This window comes from Thunnus albacares, chromosome 1 (assembly GCF_914725855.1).
Source record: "Thunnus albacares chromosome 1, fThuAlb1.1, whole genome shotgun sequence".
Classification (NCBI taxonomy): domain Eukaryota; kingdom Metazoa; phylum Chordata; class Actinopteri; order Scombriformes; family Scombridae; genus Thunnus; species Thunnus albacares.
The window spans coordinates 10,194,049-10,221,184 of record NC_058106.1 but is presented as its reverse complement, the minus strand read 5'-3'; the positions used below and the strand labels follow the sequence as shown (position 1 = coordinate 10,221,184).

General features: G+C 40.6%; 1 protein-coding gene across 3 annotated transcripts in view; it reads right to left on the bottom strand.

Annotated features, from left to right (window-relative positions):
* The window catches only part of LOC122997899 (leucine-rich repeat-containing protein 49), a 36,894-nt gene that overhangs the window by 1,350 nt on the left and 8,408 nt on the right, over positions 1-27,136 (bottom strand). For all 3 annotated transcript variants that reach the window (XM_044374374.1, XM_044374284.1, XM_044374459.1), the window contains 9 exons: positions 20,530-20,591; positions 18,217-18,364; positions 15,911-15,994; positions 14,360-14,535; positions 13,409-13,504; positions 5,606-5,840; positions 5,072-5,257; positions 4,617-4,726; positions 444-597 (listed from right to left, as the gene is read on the bottom strand). In XM_044374374.1, coding sequence (XP_044230309.1) covers positions 444-597; positions 4,617-4,726; positions 5,072-5,257; positions 5,606-5,840; positions 13,409-13,504; positions 14,360-14,535; positions 15,911-15,994; positions 18,217-18,364; positions 20,530-20,591 — 1,251 coding nt within the window. The remainder of the gene's footprint in view (positions 1-443; positions 598-4,616; positions 4,727-5,071; positions 5,258-5,605; positions 5,841-13,408; positions 13,505-14,359; positions 14,536-15,910; positions 15,995-18,216; positions 18,365-20,529; positions 20,592-27,136) is intronic.

Genomic DNA, 27,136 nt, shown 5'->3' with positions numbered 1-27,136 from the left:
AGGCCATATGGTGCCAAAAATGTCATAATACACTGCTTTAAAGTCTTGGTATTGTTTGATGACAGACTTAAACTTAACAACTGCTGAGTGGGCTGTACCATACCATATACCATTGATTTATTGATATAGAAACTGAGAGTGAGTTTGACTTCACTAAGTAATGTCTGGGGCAAGGAGTAAGTGTAGGTCATGTTAGCTGTATTTGGTTGAGGATGTCAGGTTAATATGCCATGTCAGCCAATGCAACATCTGGCAGTACTGGTGGTGTAGGTTTCATATGTTAGCAAAACGCTAGTAAGTGGAAACTTAAATGGCAGCATGAATTCTGTCAAAGATGAGAGTTTTTTGACAATGAATTTGAAATTTTTTATTACTTTCAAACATTGTTCTGAAACCACTAGGCTGTTATTTTAAAAAACTATAGTGAACACAACAAAACTGACCTCGGGGCTGTCTGCACTGCAGTCTCGGCTTGGGTAGTTGAACAGCGCTCTGCTCAGGCCTTCTCCCAGGAGCTTCCCGTTGTCTCGCAGCTCCTCCGGACTCAGCCCTGCCCGCCTGCCACGCCCCTCCAACAGGAATTGCAGCTGACGCTTCCTTCAGGGTGAAGACAGAGAGAGAGAGAGTGTGAGGTAGAGACCAACACGAGGGGAGACACAGTGGCAGCAAGTGAGTGACATCAGGGTAATAAAGGTGTGTTCTTGTGTCCATCAAATAACAGTCATACCTTTCACCATTAAGAAATCCATCTAGACTAACAGCAGATACAGCACAGACAGCACAGATGACTGGCTAGATGAAATTCTTTACACATAACACCATAATTCATGATATGACAGCAGTCAAAATGACATTAAATTACGTGTTCATCATTTTAAATTTGAATAAATTTTCATCAATGCCAATATTTTAATTTCACTCTCACTCAGCAGCAGGATGTGTACACTTAAAACAGCAGGGGGCTTTAAAAGGGAACTAAATCAAATGTTGCAACCTATCAGTATTAAATCTCATGTGATAAACTACTGCTCCAACATGTTCCACAGGCCAGTGCCAGGATGCTGAAACAGTCTCTGCAGAGGACGCTGGAGGCAAACATTCCATATAAGATGAGACAGTTCGTTAAGTGTGTGTGTGTGTGCATGCATGTGTGTGTGTGTGTCTGTGTGTGTGTGCATGCATGCGTGTGTGTGTGTGTGTGTGTGTATTTCTGTGTGTGTGTGGGCGTGCATGCGTGTGTGCAAGTGTCTGTCTGTGCCGAAAGGCGTTGCATTGTGTCAGTCACACATTATGCTGACAATCAAGGTGCTGTAAAAACAAGTTTAAGGAAAATAGACCTGTGTGTGTGTGTATGTGTTCTGTATGTACAGCATTTGTGCACGTTTGTCAGTGTCAGTGAGAATCATGGGAATCAAAAAAGGTTAGTATTATGTATCCATCAAAGAAATCATATTTGTTAAAGGACCAGTGTTTAAGGTTTAGGGGGATCTATTGGCAGAAATTCATAATTATACAACACGTAGTTCCGACCAAGCAATCTGATTGGTCAACTAGACATTTAGAACGTGCTCTAATCAGCATGACAGCACACCTAGTCGTGCTCAAATGAAAAAAAGCCTCATCACTAAAAATATTACTCCGCCATTCATTAGCACTACAGACTGTGACGTTGCGCTAACAACAACAGTCATTCCTGGTTAGACGACTGGTGGTTAATTTGAATTGCGGAGATATGTGAACTTGGCAAACTTGTTTTTTTTTTTCTGTTGTCATTTTCAGCCGTACCTGTAACATTTGAAGATATATAGTTAAACACAGTGGTCCGACCTATCTGACGTTTCTGGCTTTATTTTATGTACTGTGTTGCTTTGCTAGTGTCTTTCGTTTGTTTTGTTTTGGGGGGTCTACGGTGAAAACTCGGAGAGCAGTTTTGAGTTGAGTTGAGTTGAACTGATTAGGGGATGTGGGGAAAACAAAACAGACCCTTTGCCGAGTGGATTGAATTCTGAGACTGTGGGATGAGTTACACACGCACACAGTCTCACACACACAAAAAACCCGAACCCTTCTTCACTCTTCATCGTTACCTGGCACCCCCATACACAGCAAAACTTAGCCATTTTCCCTTCAGTTGAGAGTATATCTCAGCTTCCACTCCGGCATCCTCCATCAGCTGTGCTGGTGTGGTGCTACAGCGCTACTAGCTTAAAAATGTCTGTGAAGTTTGCAGACATAGTAGCAAAATCTGTCCATGGAAAAAAATAATCAGCGGATATCTTAGTTACAATGAGATTGAGCTAGCAAAGCATTAGCTCAAGTTTGCTGGCTGACTGTACAGGGACCAATCAACAGGGATTAATCGTCTCTGTTGCTAGGTCGTTACTAAGGGTCAGCCAACCTGCTGGAGTAGTTAACTAGGTGTTATTACATAAGATTCTACTGACATGAGTGATTGTTTTCCAGGTATTAGTCATACCCCATGGAAACCGTAATAACACAAGCAAAAAATTGCTTAAGTATGTTTTCATTAGTGTATAATCATCTAGAAATAAGAATTGTTGTGTTTCTGTTACCTTACAATGAGCCCTTTATATCTACATAGGGAGTGGGTCCTCTTCATGGATGTATTACATCCATGGTCCTCTTCCATAGAGCCATGGATGTATAAGCATAGAGCCCGCCATGTTGCATCACCATCTTTCTACAGTAGCCCAGAACAGAAAAACCAAACACTGCCTCTAAAGAGGGCCTTTCGCAATAGGTAGGTTCCCCTACACACTTGGAAGTGGCGGGGTATTCAGTTGGTTGTAATCTGCAACCTCACCACTAGATGCCACTTAATCTTACACACTGGTCCTTTAAATAGAGTAATTATTGTAACAGAAGTTATAGTCAGAATGTGGTTTGATTGTAGCAAAATCAAACTCAGTCAAATACTACTCGAATACTACAAACAATATGTAATGTTTGATGAAACACTTATAACACTACTTGTAAAATCTTTTTTTTCTTTTTGGGTTTGAGCCAAAAGTTAACAAGATCCATCAGCTGATGACTGAATTTTACAAACACAGCCAATGAAAACTGTTTTAAGGTCTTGTGTAATAATAGTCGCATTTTCAAAGATACAAGGTATTCATACAGCATTGGCATTAAGCATTATAACAGGTGTATTTGTTGCTACATTAGCACCCTCTGACTCTAGTAGCTGAGGCCCGGAGTGATGAAATTTGTAAAGGAGGTGAGATCTTCTGTTCCTCAGCAAAAGGGCAAGGGTGAGGGATCAACTGAAGCAATATGTGGAAGTATCACAACAAATTTTCCCAGTGAAAAAATACTTCAGGCGTTTCTTTCTTTTTACTACAACTTGTCCGCAGCGTTATGTTAATGAACAAAGCAGAAAGAATCACAAACTTGCATTTAAACTCAAGTTTTCATTTTAAATTTAAAGGTCCACTTACATTTGTTGGCAGTTATAATAGCACACCCACAGCGACCAACCTGTGCTACTGTATTTCAATGTGGTGAACTATACAAAACAAACACATCATATCTCTGTCAAATAGAACTGTTCAGATATATTTTATCCTACTTGGAACATAATATTCAAGGCACCTTACAGCAGCGAGATCTCAGTGGTAATGAAACCTCAAACTCTGGGAATGTTAGGGCTTTTCTCTACACACTGACCTGACTGACATCTCAACAGTGTTTCATGTTGAACTCCCAACCCACTGAGCAACACAACAGCATACAGCAAAAAAAAGGAATGTGGAGCATAAACTTGAAAAAGTGCTTTTACCTATCATTAGTGCAAATTAACTAAAACAACAAAATACACTTTATATGACATATAGTCTATAGTGGGGAGGTTTTGAGAAAGAAGAAGTCAAATCTGACAACTTTGTGTAACAAATGGATTCTGAAAGGGCAACTGAGGACACCGAGGCAGATTAACTTTATTACTAGACTGCTAGCTGCTTCTACTCTACTACTAGCAATACAGTACTGTAATTTCCTCCATCGTAACAGCAGTTGTTATGAGAGCTACAGTACATGTACAGTAATACAACTCTCTTAGGCAATCATGTGATTCAATCTGCCAGTTTTCTAATCTTTCGAGAAGCTTCACTTTCACAATTTACAATTTAGCCAATGCCTATAACCAACCACAGGATTATAGCTATTTTAGAAAAAAACGTCTCATGCATGATAAATTCAGCATATTTCTACTTTGCGAGGATGTTTTTCATTGACCCAGAGCGACAGACCTCAAGAGCTTTGGCTGGGGAAAGCAAGGAATGTTTGTGTCCAAGTGCCAAGTACCCACCCTTACCCTGAAAGACACAGTCTAATTCCCCTGGCTCCTCGGTGCCAGGCTCTGTCTCACTGTCTCACACAAACATGCACACGCTCATACAAATGTACACACGCGATGTTCCGGACAGGCATGCACATACATGTAGCCTACACACTCACAAGCTGTAACTCAAACATGTACACAGTTGGGTATCCATACATTAAAACATACACAATCCAGGACCCAGTGCACACCTCTCATTAAATTGTAGTTCCTGTTATGTTGAGGTAAAGTGTGTCTGACATCAAGTTCTCACCTGGACTCCTCTAGCAGCAGAAGAAGCCGGCAGCGTGGAGTTTCGGTGGCTGCTATATGACCTAATGTCCCAAACACACGCTCTGCAGCAATCACGTCATTCATGGTTACCTAGCATGGACATAAAAACACACATATACACCTCACATATGCATACAGATAGTAACCGATGTGTATCTCAAGTCAAATCGAAAATGAATTCTAATTTATTGGCAAAAACCTCAGGTATGTCATTACAGGAGACATGGGCCCCAAGTATAAGGCTGGTAACATTAACCTTCAAATTTGCTAATTTACGGTATTCTAATTCTCAAGTGGTTTATTAAACAAACTTATAAATAAGACATAATAAGTTGTATTTAAGAAAGTTACTATATTTGTGTCTTACAAAGGCAGCAGGAGAATCCCCCTTTATGAAGCAGGAGGACCGCATTAAGAAACTGATCTGGGTCTCACCTCCTGGCCATTGATCCTCTGTAGATTGAGGTGGTGGAGGCGGTAGATGACGAAGGAGCGCCACAGAGCCAGACTGACCACTGGGTTACCCTCTGGGTGGATGGTCAGCTGATCCAGACGCCTCACCTGAGCCAGGGCCGCCAACTGGGGCAGACGGCTGATGTTGGTTTCCAAGAAGATTAGGTGCTATGGAACAAGCCAAAAGTTGGTTTTGGGGAGGTATAACTATTTAGTTATATTTGTTAATGTGTGTAACTCATTGGGTTGATCATGGTAATGACTGCAAAAGTCAATCAATTAAAAACATGTATTACTCTTAGCAACTGTGAGGTGCTTCAGGTTCAAATGTCCGACTAATTATATGTTACATGAGCAAAATTATTCATTTATAATATTTAATATAAAGAATATTATACAATGAAAGGTTGACCAGTAATATTTTAAGTGCAAACAGAAAATTTGAGGTTCAGTTCACAGACAGTTTGAAGTCTTTCTGTCGCTTGGGTTATGATGGGATGTAGCTGTTGCTCTCACCGATAGATTGGGGAACTTGACCCTTATTCGCGGCAGCGTTGGTACAATGGCGTCAAAGTTGATGTAGCGGAAAGTTATTACAGTGACAGCACCAGCGGTCTGAACACCCCAACCCCTCTCAAGGGCCTCCAAGGCTCCCAGTCCGAATAAACGCAGGGTATCTCCATCCAGCTCCGCCAGATGACTGTCAGACAGGGACAAGCTCTGAACACTGCCGCTCCCTGCCTCCACAAGCCTGCAAAGTACACACACACAAACACATAAACACTCTTCGTAAACCAATTCTATATACGTCATCTTTAATGATTGCACTGACTGTGTTGCCTTGTGATACTTCAAGTCTGACTGAAATACAAACATGTGGATGTGGTAGTTTCTTGGGTCTGTACACATAAGTACACACACTTACATTGATAGAGTTAGAGATAGAGTGATGCCAACTCCTCCTCTGGAGAACAGTATTGCCACTTGGTTAACAAGAATATCTTTCAACTAAAAATGTTTTGGTTACATTAGTTTGAAAAAGCAGGCATTGTGTTGAGAGAAGAAAAAAAGCAAAATCGCTAGAGAGCACTCAGTGGTCTAGTCAATGTACTATTTGTAGTGCCTAATTGCTTTCTGTTCTCCTGTACAACAGTTGAAGTGCCCCTTCCCTTATAAGAGAGTCGTGAGAGTGGAGAATCTGGGTGAGTCTCAAGGAGACATAATCTCCCTGCTCCGAGCCCATGTGCTCAGTCTTTTGGGTCTGCTGACACTCAGGGGACTTTTCAGCATAGCAGGGCATCAAATGGCCACTGGCTGCACGCTACTCAACACTGATCATTTTGGGTTCAGCCCGCCAACAAACTAATCACCCCTATTCATATTTCACACCCTCCTAATGTCGCAGCAAGAGTAAGCCACAGTGGTTAGAAGACTAATCCTTTGATTACAGAACTCTAATCCAAGATTCTTGTTGAGACTGATTTTTAGCAAGTGTGTGTTTGAGTGAAGTGAGATAAAGACAGAAAGAACATCAGGGACAGAGAGAGGAAAAGAAAACTAGAGGAAAAAGGACAGCATACATACCGTAGACAAAGAGGTACATACATAGGGAAACAGTGAAGCTGTAGAGTACTGTAACTCAAGCTTCTTTGAAAAGGCCACCATTGCTGCAAGTACAGTAAGCCTGATCCCCCAGAGATGACTCCTCTCTCTACCTGAGAAAAGTAGCAGTCTTCTCCCCTACCTGAGCAGCAACAAGGGGATCAAGGACGAATAATTAAACTGGAGGATTAAGGGCTATCTTCCAAATCAGAGGTATAATAGATTGACCTGGCCAGTTAAATGAGGAGGTATACGTAAGTTAAAAAACTGCAGGGAGAGATCCACTTTTCAGTGTGAACAGTTGTCCTATAGATCCACATATAGTTGTTTCTTTCAGGGTATGTGACTCAAACTTATCATATTAATTGTATAAGTTTGCAATTTATGCAATCACAAACCCTTTCCCAGTGTGAATCTATGTGAGAAGAGAGAGCCAAGTACTTTGGATTCAAGTGATTGCTGTAAGGATGGCCAATATGTAATTGCTAACTAGTAATCATAGTGGAATATTCAGAGAGCCCACATCCTTCATTTCTGTTATGTTTAAGCTGCTGGAGGAGGAACATGACATGACATTGACATCAGGTTCTCCGTGGGTGATACTTTGGCCTCAAGTTACTTTCACTGATTCATTCTTGTGTAAAAGACAGGTGACTGGTCAGGTGCCTCAGGACATAACAAAGTGCAGGACCAGGTCAGACCATGGCTGTGAGGTCTTTGGGAAACTTTTTGTGTCTGTGTGGTCTGTGTCTGTGAGTCTACAAATACTGCATGTGTACAGTGTGTACACACACACACACACACACACACACACACACACACACATACAAAGTTAATTTCTGCTTTGAGGCCATAGTCTGCCTTGGAGTTCAGTTTTAATTGGTTCAGTTAGTTTTAAATAAGCTCTAAGAAAGCTACAACCTAACAAAACAACCCACAAATTATACTTGCCAGTAAGCCTGACACCCAGATTAATCGTGTAATACAGTCTGACCCTCTTCCAATAAACCAGTGACTGGCAGGGAATGTCCCACTCAATAATCGCATTTATATCCAGACACATTACTCTTACACGTTACTGAGGATAATCCATCATGAACCCTGTATGAAAGCCATTTTTAATCAAATGTCAAGGGATGGTCATGGTAGAGTGTCGGGGGATCCCATGGATATATTAAGAAAACTGGATATGGTGTGGCAGACTCATCTTTGCTGCCAATTATTCCCAGTGACCAATCACCAAACTCCAACTGAAAAAAAATCCCTGCATCCTCAAGCAGGTGTGACTACATCAATATCAATTTATAAGTGTACTCTGCCAGATAATAAGGTGTACATTCAATTGGAAACCACATTGATTGACAGCAGGTGTGATATGAAAGTATCAAAACCTGTAGCAAGCACAAACGGACTCAAACATGGGACTTGGCCAGCAATAGACGGGGAGGCGCCAGACACTGAAAGACAGTTTAATCATCAGGATATGCCACGCCTCCAATATGTTAGGATTGCCAAAGCCAGTAAATCAGGAGGAGTTGGAGAGCGGTGCAGGAGATGGAGCGTAACATGTAGATAAGACACATAAAGAATGAGAGTAACTTCTGCACGCCTGGAAGTGTGCCATCGACACACTCTGCACTGTGTCATATTGTTCCCCCATAATCACAGCTGAAAGGCTGCCAGGTGGCCCTGAATCCCTTCCTGACATGAACTCAACAACTAACACTGAGAGAAGAAGTGAACAAGGTGGAGAAGACACAGTGAAGAATCTATCACAATTACATGGATCATGCTCTGGCCTATTAGTCTCAGAATCTAATTCAATTAAGGCTATCTGACTTAATCCTACAGGAGTTTCAAAAAGGACATCTGTCATCTTTCAACAACTTAATCCCCCCAAAGACATGGCTTGTAGCATGCACATGTCTCCAATTGCGTAAGTACTGTGTGGTAGTGTCAAATATGAAACATTATTATCTGAGCTGTCATTACAAAACAGTATTTCATCAGTTCACTCTGTTAAAAAGTGAAAACAAATGGTTCTGTGTTGCAGCTGTTGGTTTTTTGGGTGCTGAGTCTTGCAGAGTGTTGTGTGTGATTGTTGTGCTGTGCAATTCTAGTGTGTGTGATGGTTTTAGATTTCGTGTTTGATTTGAGAGGCCTGTTAAACTTCTCTATCACCCTTATGAATATAGCTAACTGATTTATGTGCCTGAGAAACCACCTGTTCAGGATCTCGGCACAACTCTTTATTAAATTAATGCATGAATAGAACAAAGGCCTTTCCATTTGACCACATGGTGACCAACTCCACTATAGGATTTCTGAGTAATAACTCTTCCACTGCCATGCCTCCCTACTCCCATCTCTTTGGAAAAATGGGGTCAGATAAATCTTAGATTGTTAAACTTGGGCCTGCATCAAAGTCACATTGTGGCACGCACACAAGCTATTGTCCCATAACTCATGTTAGGAGCACATTGAAAATATCATGCTGAATCTCCTGTCAACATTCGCTTCACCCTCATTCTCATTTGTCACCAAACTTGGGCTGCCAAGAGGCGACCAAAGATGACATCATGTGTTTTCCTTAATATACAGCCAGCCAATATATCACATCTACCACTCTAGAAATTAATAATGATGAACAGAAAACCTGAAAGTGCCATTAGCACATCTCATTCACTCTTATTATATATCAACTGTGAAGGTTTTAAAGTCTTGATGTAATTGAGAAAAGTTGGCCGAGGTTTATTCTACTCTGACAAGGACTGTGAAATAGTGAGGAACATGACTTTAAATTGCCACATTTCAGAGGCTAGTGAACTTCCAGGCTTTTTGGAAATTAGCTGATTCAATTAATACTGATTGGTGCAGATTAATCTTTTTCCCTATTCTTCATCACATTTAATTATTCTGAGGCAGTGTATTTGGGTTTTATTTTTTAGCTTTAACTGTTTTTAAACCCTTGTGACTTTGTCTGTAACAAACAAAAAATTCAGTTTAACCATTATGATTCATCACAAACATTCATTTGAAAAATGTGTGGACATAAATTGTTTTGTTGCAGTATTTGAATCTAAATTTTTGAATTTTTAAAGGTGGAATTTTCAGAATTCCAACAATGCAGACATTATTCATAAAGCAATCGCAGAAACATTCTTTTAGAAACAAATTTATTTTTGTACTCAAGAATTCTAAGTGAAAGATATGATTATGTATCATCAGAGTCCATTATAAGAAAAGGTTACTGTGTGTCACATGCAATTGGCAGTTTATATGCAGTTTATATCCAAATTTGCACACATTTTCCACTTTTCCACAACTTCATAATTTCATGCTTTGTTAAACCTTCCTACAAACTTTGTGTGAAATACCAAGGAGTATTTAATAGGGATGCAAAATATTGGATTTTTTGCCGATATCCAATATGCCGATATTTCCAACTCATTGTGGCCGATTGCCGATGCCGATATATGCACATATTTTTTTCCAGCTGGCTGAATGCAATGCAATCATAGATTGTACTAAGTATGATCAAGAAAGACAATATATGAAGGAAGAATTTAGGAAGACTGGAGTTCAGGAGCTCAGCGTTAAAACTTTAATGAACCTGCCAAGTGGGTGGAGCAGTAGAGTTTTCTTTGAGTTTATTAGACAGACAGGATTAATGTGTAGGATTTAATCTTTGGTCCACACTCCGGAGGAGAAGGTGGCGGTAATGCACCTAATACGCTGGTTACCAACCACCGTTATAAACCAAAAAGAAGATTTTTTTTCCAAACAGAGTGGTACATCCTGTCAGCCAAGGTGTTTCTTATCTGTGCAGCCGAACATAGCAGCTCCCTCACATACTATTTTACCCTGACAGTCCCGGTGCTTCCTCCGCAGGCTCCACTTCACTCAAGCAGCCCGTCAGATCAGCTGCTTTTTCCCACTTTAACCTGAATAACAAACCGGGGCTCGATGTTCCGGTTGGATCCACACGGAGAGCCGGGGCTAACGTTAGCTGAGAGGCTAGCAGAGCCTTAGCAGCAGCATGGCCAGAGGGAAGCACAGCCAGCTAGCCTTCGCTAGAAGAAGCAGCGGGTCTGACAGGCAGCTTGAGTGAAGTGGAGCCTGCGGAGGAAGCACCGGGACCGTCAGGGTGAAGCAGTCCGTGGAGGGAAGCACAGTTATGTGGCAGAGGAGAAGGCAACAAATCGGCCTCTCATAACTGGCAGAAAATGTTCATTTCGGTCGATGCCGATATTTCATTTTAGAGCTTATATTTAAATATACAAAAAGTGTAACATTGTGTTGTCTAATGTGTTGTCTCAGAAATTAACAACTTTTTCTCCTTTTCCAGATTTTTCTGAACTTCAGAATAATCATATACATTGTTCTGACTACTCTAAACTCAATCAATTACAGTTGTGTTTTACTCTTCAGCCTTCTCTGATTGAACAACAACAGCAGGCTTAGTGTTATAGATATGGAGGGCAGCCCTCAGTTTGTGTTCTGGGAGAAAACAAACACACACACTAGGAGGTTGCCCTGCTCCCCTGGCTCCCACATAGCAGATCCAGATGTGTGGATGGGCCATGTTCAGCCTATGATCTGGCCTCTTCAGGGTGCAAAAGAAGAAATGTCCACCTGCTATCAGTATTTCCTGGGAATTCACACCCAAAGGACCTGATATGTGATGTCATGCGATTGTGAGGCAAGAGTGTTGATTCACAGGCCTCAAAAAACAGGGACAAGTTCATCCATCATCCTCCCCCTTATGTTTGCCATGAGGGAGGATGGTGTAATTTTTGTCAGCATGTAGCACTTCAACACCTATGTTAGGTTATCTGGGCTACAGTGTGTAAGCATTATAAGCCCTCTATAAACCCACACACTGATGAATGACACACTCTAAATTACAGCTACAGCCTGGGAAAGAAGATATAGTATAGATGAAGGGAGGGTGACAGACAGACAGACGCACACACACACACACTTGGGTTGTGCCAGCTCAGCTGAAGCAACTGAAGCCTTAAAAAGTTCTGCTGAAAACACCTTTAATGTTCCCACTTACATATTCCCAGGCATTTTGAGTATTTTACCCTTTGATCTTTTAATCACAAACCTTGCTTCTCTAACTTTCAAGTTACTCGTAGTACAACTGGTGGTGTGAGTTAAAAATATTTAACCTTGAGCAAAAAATGTGTGCATATCACAAACTCAGAGGTACACTCCCACAGACATGGTCAGTGTGTCCATTGCTTGCTCATTTACAGCTAATGTACAGCTAATGTACAGTAATGTATTTTGGCTGTTTGGGGCCAATAAACACAAATGATCCAGCGGTCAAACTCACGCAAGTAACATGAGGTGAAAATTCTGTCTGAACACAGTTTAAGAGTGTGGGCGATTGAATCACGTGAGTCCTGTTCGTCACCAATACCTGTTAAGGCACATGACTGAGGTTATAATACACCCTGTAAAGGAAAGCCATTGCCATTGAAGGATTGTGCTTCAGGGCCATTTTCATATCCTGATGCAGGAAGGAAAGGCTGTCTTTGAAAATTGTAATAATAGTCCTTGACATAGCCGCCCCCCACTTTCATCTCAGCACGCCTTCTCATAACTCATCCAGACCTGTTTCACATTCTGTCTAGGAGGGTATATCAGTCCTACACTCACATTAGACTCGGCACAGATTGTTGATTTAGAGCACGTCCAATGTCATATTATAAACAGCGGAAGAAGAAAGCTGTGTCTTCAGATATCTTAGACATGTACTGATTTAGCAGAGAGCTTGGGAGCAGCCAAGACCCAGGCCCCTAGAGTAAGTAAGGGGGTCACTGTCCTGCTCAAGGATATTTCAAGATGGGTTTGATGCATTAGCTGTTCCAGGGATCAAATCTGTAACCTGGATGATCTCTTTATGTGTTCAATCTAGGCCACTCTGCCCCCAATAAATAAAGAAATAGGGTAGTGCAGCTTAAACAACAAAATAACAAAATTGAACGACTAGGAAGTCAGGTAGGCAGGAGCAGCCAACCAACAGCCTCTATGAATGTTTTTTCGAGCAGGTGGGGGTGAAACCGTATACACTGTGAATGCACTGTATGATGTAGTTAGGGACTAATGACCACAACACTCAAAAAATGACACTGGAAAATTCAGCAGCAGCCCTGTGTGATTGCAGTGTCGGGCACTATTTCAACATGTGTGAAAGATCTTTCAAATGTCTATCTGGTGCAGTGAAAAGCTGCTGGCTTCTGATCTAACAGAGAGAAATGATTGTTTCTTGAGAAAGGTGTCAGAATGATAGAGGACCAACTTGCATGCCTCATCTGTCAATGAAAAAAGTGGATTTTTTCACATAATGCACTGTAACAATAACTTGTTGCACTTCAAACTTCAGAAATGTTTTCAGTGGCTGGTTGGCATTTTTGTCTGTTTGTATACCCTTTTTAAATGTTACTTCATGCAACATTTAAAAAAGCAAAATTCTGATTAACTGATGAAGAGATGCTTAAGCTAAGTCTCTAAATTATTATCAGCAAAGCAATCAAATCTGATTTTCTCTCATAAAGTTACTGGTCAATATAGACAACATTGCAAATTCATCAACACAAGATATTTTTTGGCATTTAAGTGCATGCTGATGACAACTTTGGACACACAACTTGGACCCCACAGCAGATTTGTATTGGGAGGGTCAGAGCTGTATTTTGGTCTTACTTGGGATCTCGTGGGCTGTTTGGACGGCTGTTGGTGCGGAGTCTGCTCTCTGTTCCCCCTGATGGTCGTTCCGGTCCAGATCCTGGGCTTACCCGTCTAATAAAAAACATAAAACAACAGAGAAAACCTGTCATTTCACAACTCTCTCAGATGAGGAACAAACAAAACCACTAGTAATCATTCTAACTCATGTACAAAAGTTTGGACACACTTTCTCATTCAAGTAAATGGGAAGGTGTGTGGACAAAACATTAAGAAAACTTTTTATAAAGCACTCCAGTACACTAGCACCACCCACTACAACGTCACTAATAAACAAAGTAGATTATCACCTTTCTGACAATGTCAATAAAAACTGAAAATGTTTAAGTTTTGTAAAAGTAGAATTTATGGCAGAGCTGTTGTATTGGATTGCATTAGATTGCACAGTTATTCCTGATAAAGTGTTTGGTGAGTGTACATTGAAAGACACTTTTCTCCATCTCATCTGACTCATCATGGTTGTCAACTTAAATGTTATATCCTTGGCTTCATTGGCTACTGCGCATCCATTCACAAAGCACTGACATAATTGTCAATATTTTAGCAAATATGGAATTACCAGGGTGCCTAAAATGAATCTGTCAACAGCTCTGAAGGGTTACAATTTGATTTAAAAAACTACTCTTCAACAGTTGAGAGCATACCAAATCAAACCCCCTGTAACCCGAACCCGGCGTAAGATAGAGTAATCCCTCATGTTCTCAGATTCCTATCTAAGCTACATCACACAAAGTCATGATGTTAGTCCTATTGATTTACTGTATTCGTACAATGTGTAAAGCAGATGTAGACCCAAGATTCTCTTTGGACCAAACAGGAATCCGAATCCCAAATGAGGCTGATATCATACCAGCCAATGACAAATTAACTAAAAATTGTGACTTCATCGTTGGCTAATGTGGTGTGTACCTTGGCTCATCTGGAGAAGGCTCCTGTGCAAGGCCATTGGTCTGGGCGGGGGTGTGGGCAGGGCTGTTCTCTGGACTAACTTCTTCTTTAGCGCCATTTGTTGGTGGCAGCTCCAAGCAGGCCCTGACGCCCTCCCACTGCTGTGCTGCATTACGGATTGCCTGACGCCGCTTTTCCTTGATGAACACAAGACACACACACACACAAACAAACAGAGGACAGAAAAGGTTTCAAGTGACAATTCTCCTGAGCAAAATACAGGGGGCATATAAGCTAGTGGGACCTCTCTGTCTATCTTGACCTCGTCAGAGGCAAACTGATACCCTCTGCCTTGCTAAGATATGAGGTTGAATAGCATTTGAAAACCACTGACTGGCATTACTGCCAGATGCCCCACCTGACTTAAGCTAGATCTAAAATTGTATATGAATTTGTTGGTCCAATATATTTACTTCTGGTACCTCAGATTTAACTCTGGGCTCTTACAACAGTAAAAGTGACATCCCAACCCTGCAAGAGAGAAGAGTTCTGCTCTTCTGCTGTCTTTCAATTGTCAAGCTGTAGTTTTGATATGCTTAGTTATGGAATGTGCCACTCCTCAACGAAGGAGTGAGTCAGTATCAATTCATAGTGAATCCTATGCCCTTGTGAACCCTTGGCTGAGGCATTCAATATAACATTTTCTCAACACCAGGGATTAGCAGGAGTTGGGTTACTAAGAGACAATGAGTTCTGTACAGAGACCATCTCTCAGCAAAAGACACCACTGCAGCTCAGAGACAGCAGGAGCACATCCACACAAACACATTTACTGCGAAACAGATTAATTGCCTGTGTGGGAGAGAACATCTTAGACCATTTAAAGAAATAAAGTATAATTTACCGACCCATTTATAGATATAGAACCACTGGGGGCAGTGTATCCCTCCCCCATAAATTAAAAATGTTTCCAAAAGGCACTTGTCCAAAAAGTGTATTTAGTGGCCCTCTAAGACACAGCCTCAACAATAAGTCAGAAGACAAATAAAAAGTGCTTTCTAATAACTTATGTTTTAATGGGTGAGCTGCGCAAAAAGGAAAGAAAACATATAAATCATAATAAAATGTACCATTAAGATGCCAAAGAGGTTGGTTATGTCCAAATATACACTTAATCCTTACTTAAACCTGCATACTCGTAATTCATGGTCTACTGCTGTGCTATGCTTTTGATTTAAACTAGATATAATATTCAGCTGATGGGTAAAACACTGTTAATCACATTTCATCATTAATATGTGATGGTTTTAGAAAGCTATACTATCCAGTACATACAGTATGCAGTTTTCAAACCTCCATCCAACATTACACCTTTGCAACTAATAATTTTCTTCCTACCAAGAATAACTTATCATACAACACTAAATTTATGAAAAAGGGCACCAGTGGCTTCACAGGACACTTGTTAATCTACTGTCTGCTACGTAGGCCGTCATTGTGTGTTTGCTACATATTTATAGTCTAAATGCAGGCAGACAAAGACAACAAGAGCAAATCAGATCAGAGTGGTACCTTATGAATGGTCTGCTTGTGACTCTCCCTCTTCTTCTCCTCCTCTTTTCGAGCCTGCACACCAGCCATGCGCCGATCCTCGTCCTGAAAAAGATAGCTAGTGCAATCAGACTGTTGCTCCATTCATGAGTTCTAAATTATTCAAGAGAGCGGGGAACCACAAAAGACGTCGTCAGTGAGACTGTTCTGTACACAAGAACTGGACCACTGTGGAGGCTGGGAGAGATTCTCACACCAGCCGGCTGCATCACAGGATTATCTGTCTGATTTTCAGTCTCGGATCAACTGAGCCCAGCTGTTGGGGACAGCCAAAATTCCCAGAATGCAATGCTGCCAGCACAATCTGAGTGTGCCAGCTGAGAGCTGGGGGATATTCAGCTGTTGGTCAACAGAGGCAAAAAAACAAACAAAACAAAAAGCACAACAATTAAGGACTGATGTCAGCTAGTGAGTAGCAATTAAGATACTAGGCCGGTGTGTCACTACTTTAAAATATTTTTTAAGGAGAACAGTTTCTAATGGTGCTTATGCTATTCTGTGAAATTTATCAATATCTTATTGGTTACAGAGGGTGTTATTTTTGACTAACAATACTGTCTTTGTTTGAGCACTCTCCACAAGGTCTATGAGGTTGATTATTTGGTTGTTATGGTTTCAATCAACTGCAGTATTTCCAGTTTAATACAGTAATATGTGATACTAAATTATAAATACAAGTCTTCTATCAGTGACAATATTCACAAACATAACAGTCTTCTTCAATAAAGAAGCTATTTGCCATATGTATTATGTATTTGCACATAAATAATACAGACAGAGAAGTATTATATACTTTATTAGCCAAAAAACATAATGACTATAAAATCACTGATAATTTCTTTAGTTAGGGACAGCTCCAGTCTATGTGTTGTTTTAACATCCTTCATTTAGCTTTTGAAATAATCCAAACAGTGCTAGCACAAATATCCCCACAGGAGACAGAGAAGCATTTATTAACATACCTCAAAGCAGAACAGTAGTACTATATCTCCTCATTTGCAGTATTGACTCACATTTCATTCATAAATAATGGATAATCTTCTAGCAGTCAGGCATCGATTTTATTTCAAATAATCTGATGTCATTTCTATTGACAGCATAGAGCACTGGGAGCAAGTTTTTCTAAACTGAAGAGAAAAATCGAGATCTTCAGTGGCTACTAGGAATCTTCCCCCCAGCAATATTATATCACAGTTTGAAAAGATGGAAAAACCAGCACTAAGCTGACATTTCTGTTGTCAAATCAGAACATTGCATCTCTCAAAAGTAAACTTTCAGAAAAATAAAAAAAAACAGCCCTATTGTCAGAATTGACAGCTACAAGACAGTAGTTTGTTGAAAGAGTTTAATGGGCCAAGAGGATATGAAACTGGCAAAACCTGTTAAGGACTACAGTATATGTGCTTTAACATTCAAGTAAAAACATGAAAATAGTTGAAATTGGAGTTACCACGTTTTTTTTCAGCATATCAGCAGTATGTTCTAAGGGCAAGGTGTGTGGTACTTAGAGATTCCTTTAAAGTACAAGCTCAGACCTGGGTGCTCCCTGCTTGAAAGCCTCTAAAAGAAATGCTGACATTTCACTGTAGCACTTTCTGGCAAACTATATAAATAAAATGTCCTCATGATTACACTTAAGCATAATCATTGTTTTGTTAGATTGGCTATACATTATATGCGTTGTAAATGCTTATCTCTTTATCCCTGTTTAATCAAGGATACATTTTTGCCTCTAATACATGACCAAGAACATGATGAATGCTGCAAGCATTGGTTCCAGAGAACAGAGACTAATCACTATTGAATCATCAAGATGTACAGGAGCTTGGAGATGCCCCACTGACAGTGAATGCAACACTGACTATGTAAACTCTTCTAAGGTTTGTTTTGAAATCAAAATAAAGTGTGCATGTATGTTAAGACAGTCACACTCAAGAATCAACATGTACTGTACCTTAACCAACATATTGACAGTGACATAAAGGTTTAAGTCATTCACTAAATGACTGATCAACATATGCCATGGTAACGCAGGCTTTTGTAAATACAAAGTGCATTATAGACAGGAGGGATTAAATGTATCCACAAGTGATTTTATTTTATTTCTGCATCCATCTTCCTTATGTTTGATAGAAAAACATCCGAAAGGACAATAAACTAAATTATAAAAAATATTAGCAGCAAAGGCTATTATTAGCAGAATTTGGCCAATGGGCAGTTTTCCTCTAGTAAACATATGCAGACACAATTAAACAGTTCAGCCTTACTGTGATGCGCTTCATGTCCAGCTGTCTCAGATGAAGCACACAGCGCAGGACGGCCTGCTTGTACCATGTCTCCAGGGCTACAGGATTCCCATCCAGGGTGAGCTCAGAAAGGGAGCACGACTCTCCGAGGCAGGCTAGCTGATTAAAACTAGACACAAAGAAAGAACATTTTGAATGAGATCGAGAGTTAAAGCAACACACACACACATTCACAAGGGTTTTTAATACAGAGACCAGGTGCACTGAATGCTTCACAATAATACAGAGGCATGACGGCCCAGCAAAGTACTAGGAAGCCTGAGTCACCCAGCAGGTAATTCAAAGAAGACAACCATCTCTTAATTCTGAAACCTTTAATTTTGGCTTGTGTTGACAGAATGGAGCCAAACTAAAACAAGACACAAAAAACTGACAGTTTCACAGGCACACTGGCAGCCTGAGATTACTCAGGGGGCAATGAAAAGAGAAAAATCTGCTACACTGTTGAGATCACCCTGTAGCAAAAGGAGACATGAAAAAGCACAGTCATGCTCTACAAGGTAGTTGAGATTCTATCAATGCTAATTTGGGATAATAACTTAGATGAATCATTTGCCTGGAACTACTTATGAACCTACTACCCTACACTGTGAATGATCATAGCCAGGGGTTTCTTTGGCTGCAAAAGAGGGTCAGATAATAACCTCTAATCAAGTATTAAAGCAAATCCACCCATTAGGGAACAAATATTAGCATTGCAGAGCTAATTGAGAGACATCTCACAAGAAAAAAGATAATTCTGCATGTGGATTGAGTAGTCAGGAAATTTAAAAATGAAAACACGTGAGAGTATTTATTTCTATTATCTCAGAATGACTCACGCTTCTATACTGGAATGTAGTTTGTTGTAGGTCTGGCAATCTAAGACTAATATCAGTCTAATACATGCAGTAACCAGTAACCTAGGCTATTTGTATGTTATTAATTCCCATATATGTACACTACTTTGTGTCATTACATACAATAACTTATAATAGAGACCATTATATTGTAGTAATAATGAAGAGGGTGTTCTTCACAGTGATTATGAGAGACTATGTAAGAGATCTCTATGGTGCTTGACTAAATCTCATATATTGTGCATAATTATTGCATTCATAATAACAGTGACTAGTGTCCTCTTGAAGATTGTTGGGATGAAACCTCTAAGAAGTAGTTACAGTGGTGAAAAGTCTACATGTGAGGTTCCTGGGTGCTATTAAAGGTCTAATAATATCCTACTGCACATATATCCTGCTGCATGAGGTTAATAATGTATTTCAGGCAGAAAAAAATCTAAAATAAAAAAAGAAAATAATTTTTGCTGTAACATCCTCTACTGGACAAACTGGCTGCCTCAAGTAGATGAGTGTGTTCTGCCCCTCTACCTAGCAACAGACTACAGCTGTTCTCCTATCAGCATTGTACATCTCCGAAAAGGTACATACACCAGGTTTCACACTGCCATTATGAGCATACATTCAAAAGAGTGGTTTTAAGAATACAAACAGATTATTTGCCTATTTCTCTGTCATGATTCTCTCTGTGACAAGTGTGTCAGGTAGTGAATCATATAGACACTTGAACAGTAGTGCTGTCTTGAAATGTCAGGTCAGATCTATCACAGTACAAGGTGACTACAATACCGTCAAGGAGGCTGATGAACACTGTCCCACCCTGAATCCCACATGCTGGCCCCTCCTCCAGGCAAAGAAAGAAGGCTATGCTGCTTTAACAAGTTAACTCTAGGACATCTTGATTAAATACTTGGGTCAGACAAGGGAGAAGCAAAAAAAAACAAAACAAAAAAAACAGACTACACATAATGGAAAAAGTGTGTAAAGTAGGTTGACATTTGCACTAAGTAACAAAACACACCTCTCATTCATCCTACACACCCTTACCTAGCAAAGCTGCTCATGAATTCACTCAATCTTCAAATCTGTCATTAATTTTCCATGGAAGTGAGATACCTTCTCTCACCCTTCTTCTCTGTTGTCTGAATAACTTTCAAATATTGTCACACCCATTTCTTAGGTAACAGTATGCTAATTACTAACTGTAAAGAACACATCCAGGTTGTTATTTTCTAGGCTACAGAAAGTGCCCGGTGGGTGTGTGTGTGTGTGCGTGTGTGTGTGTGTGTGTGCGCATGGATGTGTGTTGAGTGTGCTCTGCCTGAAGCTTGTTGGCCAGGCCCTGCCAAGAGCCAAGGGAGGGGACATGGCACTGTCCAGCCACTATCCCTGTCCCTGCCCTGCGGGAAGGAGGGAGTTAAGCAGTACGAGCTCTTACCTGGTGATGTTGTTGCAGCTGAGAAAGAGGCGCTGCAAGCAGGGCAGGCGGTCCACCTCAGTCTAGAAAAAGAAAGAGAAAGAGGGAGAGGGAAGAGAGAGAGATGGAGGGATGTGAAGAGGAGAAGGTGCTCAGGGAGAGGGCACTGCATCGTCACTGTCGTCAGAGCTCTTTATGCCTCTCCATTCCCTCAGTCACCTTGCAGCTCTCAGCTCCAGCACACAGCATCCCCATCCATCCTGCGCATGCACACACACACATACAGCACGCTGCCTTGTCTGCACATGGAGAGGAGGGGCAGGAGAGAGAGAGTGTGAGAGAGAGAGAGCATGAGGAGGGATGGGGGAGGGGAGGGAGAGCAGAGCGTGTGCTGCGCTAATGCAGAGATCCCCTGCTGCAGGAGGCTAACTCAGATTGCTCACTGGAACACATATACATCCAGGCGCACACACACACCGAGCAGCTAGTTACTGTGCCTCATCATGCTAGAACAATGGCTGGAATAAATTCAATGGAAACTGACTGGGATGGGGGGTTGTGTATTCATCATCAAAATCAATGCAGAATTTAGTGAGGGGGTGGGGTGAAGAGCAGCAGCTGGCCGGCTGGCAAGTCGGAGAGGACAAACAGGGATGTAGGCAATGTCACAACCACAACGACTTCAGCTAATCAGATGGCAGTGAGGGGGGGAAATGAATAGTGTCAACGTCTGTGTGTGTGTGTGTGTGTGTGTGTGTGTGTGGATGGGCAGTGTTGCACATGCTGCAAGCGAAGGAGAGAGGACACTCCCAGCAGCAGTCTGAATGAGCTGCGTCAGCGTCCGCCCATATTGCAGCCACCGCCTCACAGCCTCCTCCAGCACTGTTGCCAGTCTCTATTCAAATGGCATATTAGCCTAGACTTTAGGCTATGCTAGCTTGTCTGTGGAGAACAGTACACCACTGCAGCACAAAGTCTCATCTTTTAGAAAATCCACACAATCATATAAATGTAGTACACAGTAACTCAGTCTTGTTTCATTCATTTCAGTGGCCAAAGTGCTGACTACAGTACAGAATGTGACATCAGGAGCAATGCTAGAGAGCCTTTGTCTGGACTTTATCTGCTTGATTAACAAAATAGGCCAACTTTCCTACTAGATTTACTAGGCTAATTTTATCCCCAGTGTTGGTATTACCACTCGCAGATGGCATGGTCAGCATGGTCAAAATGGTGTAAGTATTGACAATCTAAAGCTAATTCCCTGTAACTCATTTTATGACCAAGGGCCTGGCTTGAGAAATGAGACTACTAGTCAAGTTTTAGTTGATACTCCTCTTTACTTCCTATACTGCAGAGGCCTTGGATTAATCCACATGAATGTCAGAGGCTTGGTACCAAAACTGGACTCCATTAGAATCTGGGGCCAACAAACCAATCCAGATATAATTAATTCTAACATGAACTTGGTTGTCTGACAAAATTAAGGATGATGTCATTGCACATGACGGTTACAATAAATATAGGGTGGACCAAACCACAAGGGGGGGAGGGGTTGTTATTTTTGTGAGGAACTATTTTGCTGTCTCTATGTTGCGCTGTCTCTCTACCAAAAGAATTTGAATTTCTAGCATTAAATGTCTCTCTAAATCCTAACAATAATATGGTGGTAATCAGGACCTAAACCTGATCCTGAATTAGCCCTAAGCCATTTCACAGATGTTTTTAACTCCTTAGCAAATAAACATGCTACCTTTATGAAGTACAGGGTAAAAAATACATAAAATACTTGGTTCACACCTGAAATCTCAGAGACGTTATATTCAAAAAGTAACATTATTCTTCATAAAAAGAGCTATCGGAAAAGGGGGCGGGGGGTCGTCTTATAATCAGGGTCACCATATATTTATATTATTATTCATCGTACCTCGAGCCCGAGTATGTTATGCCATCTAGAGCTACTGTGACTAAATGAATGAAAACACTTTGAGGAGAAGAAGGATGAGCTAAAAGTCAAGCTAACCAGGGCAGACAGGCTAACTCTGACCTCGAAAGCTAACATTGCATACAACTTTTCTTAAAAATTAAACAGTTAGTTATCGGTTAACAGGTGTCGGTTTGTCAAAAGCAAAATTAACCAAAACCAACATCCCTAATCCAGGAATATTCCTTAAATGTGGAAAGCAGCGCATGTATTGCTTCTGTAAAAAGGTGGTAACTACCAGTCAATCTCCAAACTATCCTGTTTAGCTAAAAACTTAGAAAAGCTCATCAATAATCAATTGCATTGCTTTCTATCTGAGCATTGCATTTTAAACCCCATCAGTCTGGTTTCAGAACTGTACAGAGCACTTTGACAGCAGCATGCAAGGTAGTAAATGATATAAGCGGTTCTCTGGATAAGGAGTTGTTGTATTGCCCTTAACAGTTACACTCTCTTCTTTTGGATGGACTTAGATCAATTGGTTTTGACACAAATGCATGGAATTGTGTATGGTTCTTCCACACGCTACGGAGGCTTATGTTTGTTAAATGAATAAATTGTTAAATTGCCAATATGTCTTGTTTCTTCAAACTTCAATCATCCAATCCACCAAACCCCAAACAAGAGTCAATGGCAGAATATGCTGTTTGGCATTGGCAGAGAAGATTTGGCATATTTTTCATGGGCGCAACCCACATACTCAGCTCTGCTGCTCATCCCACAAATGCATGTTCCTTACAATTGTGGCACCATTTAAAAGGGAAGTAAACAGGCTTTCCAACGGTTTAAGATTTATTGCCAAGAAGCATTGTTACAACAAAGAAATAATCTGCCAAACACAAATTTCCTTACTTTTTGTGCTAAGTTTACATAATTTGCATTGAGGCAAAAAATGGGTGTGGATTTTCTGTTATATTAGCAGTGTAATGTTATTGTGTTCTTGTGTTCTGTTTGACTCGTTAAAAAAACTGCAAGTCATGCTATCCAGTGCTAGCTAACACTGAGCCTCCACCACACTCCCAGAGCCTCTGTCTCTGCCAGTCCTTGCATGGATGATAGTGAAGCAGCAGCCACTGCACACTGTCTGAAACTAAATATAGCCCTGTCTCAGACAGAATGATGTCATCACTGAGCTGATGTGCTGCATAACAATCGACCACCAATGTGGTCTCTTTTTCCACAAAAAAAACAAAAAACAAAAAACAAAAAATGATTGATCAGAGCCAATGGGCTGACAGGATTTGATGTGCAGTTGTGTGCCTGTATGCCTCTGGGTGTATATTTATTTGTGTGTCTGTGTGTGCCCGTGCCTTCACCTCTTTATCCCAGCTCCACCCTCCTCTCACTGAAAGCTTGCGTGTCTTCATTTTTCACACTCTTTGAGCTCTGGCAGAGGCATTATTCAACAAACTCAGAATTACCTCTCATCACCGCTGTCTCTGTTGCATGCAACACATACCACAAAAAAGCTTGAAAGCTGCTCAAAGAAACACACAGCTACATTTGGATGCTGAGTTTTCAGAGATTATAAGCTGTTGGGTTTTGTTGCTGTTCTTTCAATGACATGGACATGAGATGTGAGCCTGGCAGACATCTGGCCTCAGGTATTGTACGCTAATTGTAGATGCTGTGCAGTACACAAGTACACAACTTGAGACTACAATCTGGTGTTAGGTGTTCATTGCTGTGTTGTGTTTGCACTATACTTCACATGAATCACTTGTCAATCAATAGTTTGGACAGTTTTATAGGATGACAGTGTTTTGCGTACCTTGCGAGGCAGCTGGATTCGTGAGATCACATGAGAATCCATCTTGACGGGCTTCAAGTTATGCGCTTGTGGCCGAACCAACAGCTCGCGTCTAATCAGCATCCAAGAACTACTGGCAGCTACGGGCATGGTTTAGGTGTGATGACAGCAAGAAGGAATAGCCCGTGATAGATGGTGATAGACAGATAGTTCATCCAATCACCTGCAAAGTATTTTTTCAAAGTGCCTGCCCTTTTCCAAATAGTTTCTGAGGACGACTTCTCGTATGGTTCTGGTTAGTGTTTTTTCTGCTTTCTGCACTTCACAAACTTCACATCCTGGGAAGACTGCAAAAAATCCTCATTATCGCTGTTATATTGACCCTGTCTTTTATAATTCAAGTTGTAATTTAAATATAGTAAATAATAGTAAGCATGTTTATTTATTAGGTCCCCTCAGTCACACATTTCAAAAGTATATAAAAAGGTAGAACAGACCCACATAATATTAGTAGAGGAAAAATTATGGATTCAGGACATATGATAAATTTATGACCCTATCATACACACACACATACATAGACCACAGCCACAGAGCTGATTAATCTACAGCAGAGCTACCAAACAGCATTTTAATTTTTTTACGTTTTCGATTGTAGTGATGCCTGACTCATTACTGGTCTCACATGAAGACAAGCCTATCGGAAAAACTCCTGCTAATCCATAAAGCCAGCCTGCCTCTGGGTGATGCCTTTCTGCTTTGTCTGTTTTATCCTTGCTCATACCCTTTCAAACAAACCACTGTTGCTGCTGCCAAAAATGTAAAATGCATCACTTACTGACTGCCACAGGATTTCTCTGATGGAAAGACCTACCTGAGAGCAAGTGTAAACAGCACAGGTTTTCAGAAATGACTATTGGATGAATCACCATTGTGTTGTAAGCATTAAAGTAACAAAACCATAATTTATTTGAAAATGTAATGGATGTGAGAGATTTATGGTTACAACAGTGAATTGTGGATATAGATTACAGAATATAATATATAAGCAGGTCTTAAAATTATATTTAAAGTCACTCAGCCTTTTTTTCTGTTCCAGATTCCAATTTTCATCTGCCTTGAATCACAGGGAAACCTCGACACCTAGAGGATGGTTATTTACTTTGTGTCTGTTATAAGCACTTGGCAGCAAACACCACTAATGACAGAGACTGGAGAATCTGCTGAGAGGATGCATTTTTCCTCTTCTGTGTATCAAATAAAACATCACATAAGATAATTAGGACTGGAAGTGGTTCTTGGTCAGAACTTCCAGGCAGAGGACAGGGTGAGTGATGGGAAGGGGTTTCATACAACACAATGTTGAATTCCATTCGTATTTTCTACCCCAAAAAGCAGGAAAGGGCTTAGGGGATTTGCATACAAATGAAGGGGCCTGTTTTGGCATGCACTGTTCTGTTTATCAGATTAAAACTATAGAAACCAAGGGGAGTGAATTTCCGTGTTTAGAATATCCAGTTTCTCTTGCACTGAGCCAGAAAGATAGTGGGAGGTTGTGGGTAATGAGCTACGTCTCCCTAGGTAACGTCAACAAGATACATTTCACCACAGACTGTCTTACAAAGATTCTATTGATGCAATTTCTGTTTATTATTTTTGTCACGGTAAAAACTGCTACATGTGATCTCATAACAGAGGAAAACGGTCCAAAGAGATGACATGAAGATGAAAGATGAGGCATGCTACTAGCACCTTTATCTAGTGAGGAGTAGTTATCAAGGTGCATGGCGTGTGATTGTTTGTTCATCAGTATGCCAAAAAATATTCATACTTTGTATTATCATTGGCAGCTGTAACAATTTCATCAGTGCAGGTGACATTAAACACCTGAGCTGAAGTCTGTTCTCAGCTATTACAAATCACAGGGGCAGGCCTGGAATTAAGTCATTTTTAGGACAAGGTCACTTTGGCCTTTGATAAATACAAATTTTTGGGGGCATCGAGGCCAAAATCAATAGTGCAATAACAATAAGTGATAATTATATTGTATGAGCACAAAACCATATACAATCAACAATTAGGAGTCAGAGGATTGAAAAACACTACTGAGTTTATCAAAACTGTACATTGAGTGTTTGACTTTTTCACAAAATGCTGTCCGATTCATTTTTTAAAAATGTGAACAATTAATTATATTAATGATAAAATAAAGTCTATAAATGTGTGATCAAAATTAATCTGAATAAGTTTCGACACCCATGCAACTATTAGCATGAGTTGAGATCATAGGAGAAGTCACAAAAATGACTTGAAATGTTGCATCGCGCTGAAAAAGTAGCAACTCGTCAGAGCTCACAGCAAGTTATAAACTCTATGTATGTTCATGGTTAGCTAACACTATGCAGCAATATCTTGGTAAACTTTAAAGCACAATGTGTATTAATACTTACACTTTACACTGTTTAGCTGCTTGTGCTTATCACATAATTGTTAGCTAATATTAGCAAGCAGGTTAGCTATTAATGTTTCCATTTATATTACACATATATTTGCAGGAGTGGGAGAAATCTTGCGCCACTGTTGATGTCCAGTGTGATGACGGAGACACTGGGAGATGTTGAGTCTGTTTATTTGCTGCGTTGCATATAGTTTTAAATGAGGAAATACGCAACTGTCTTTCAAGGGCACAACAGCCAGTTCAAAACAGGGCATGCCAAACTGGCCATGTGGGTAGTTAATTTTAGAAGGGGCATTATGGCCACACTCCGGGACATCCACAGCATTGGCTGTTTGGCCGTGGTATAATTCCTTCCCTGCAGGGCAGCTCAGTGTTTACAATCTGTGCCCAGGTTTTGATAATTACAAGCCTGAGGAAATACATCTGTATGATGCAT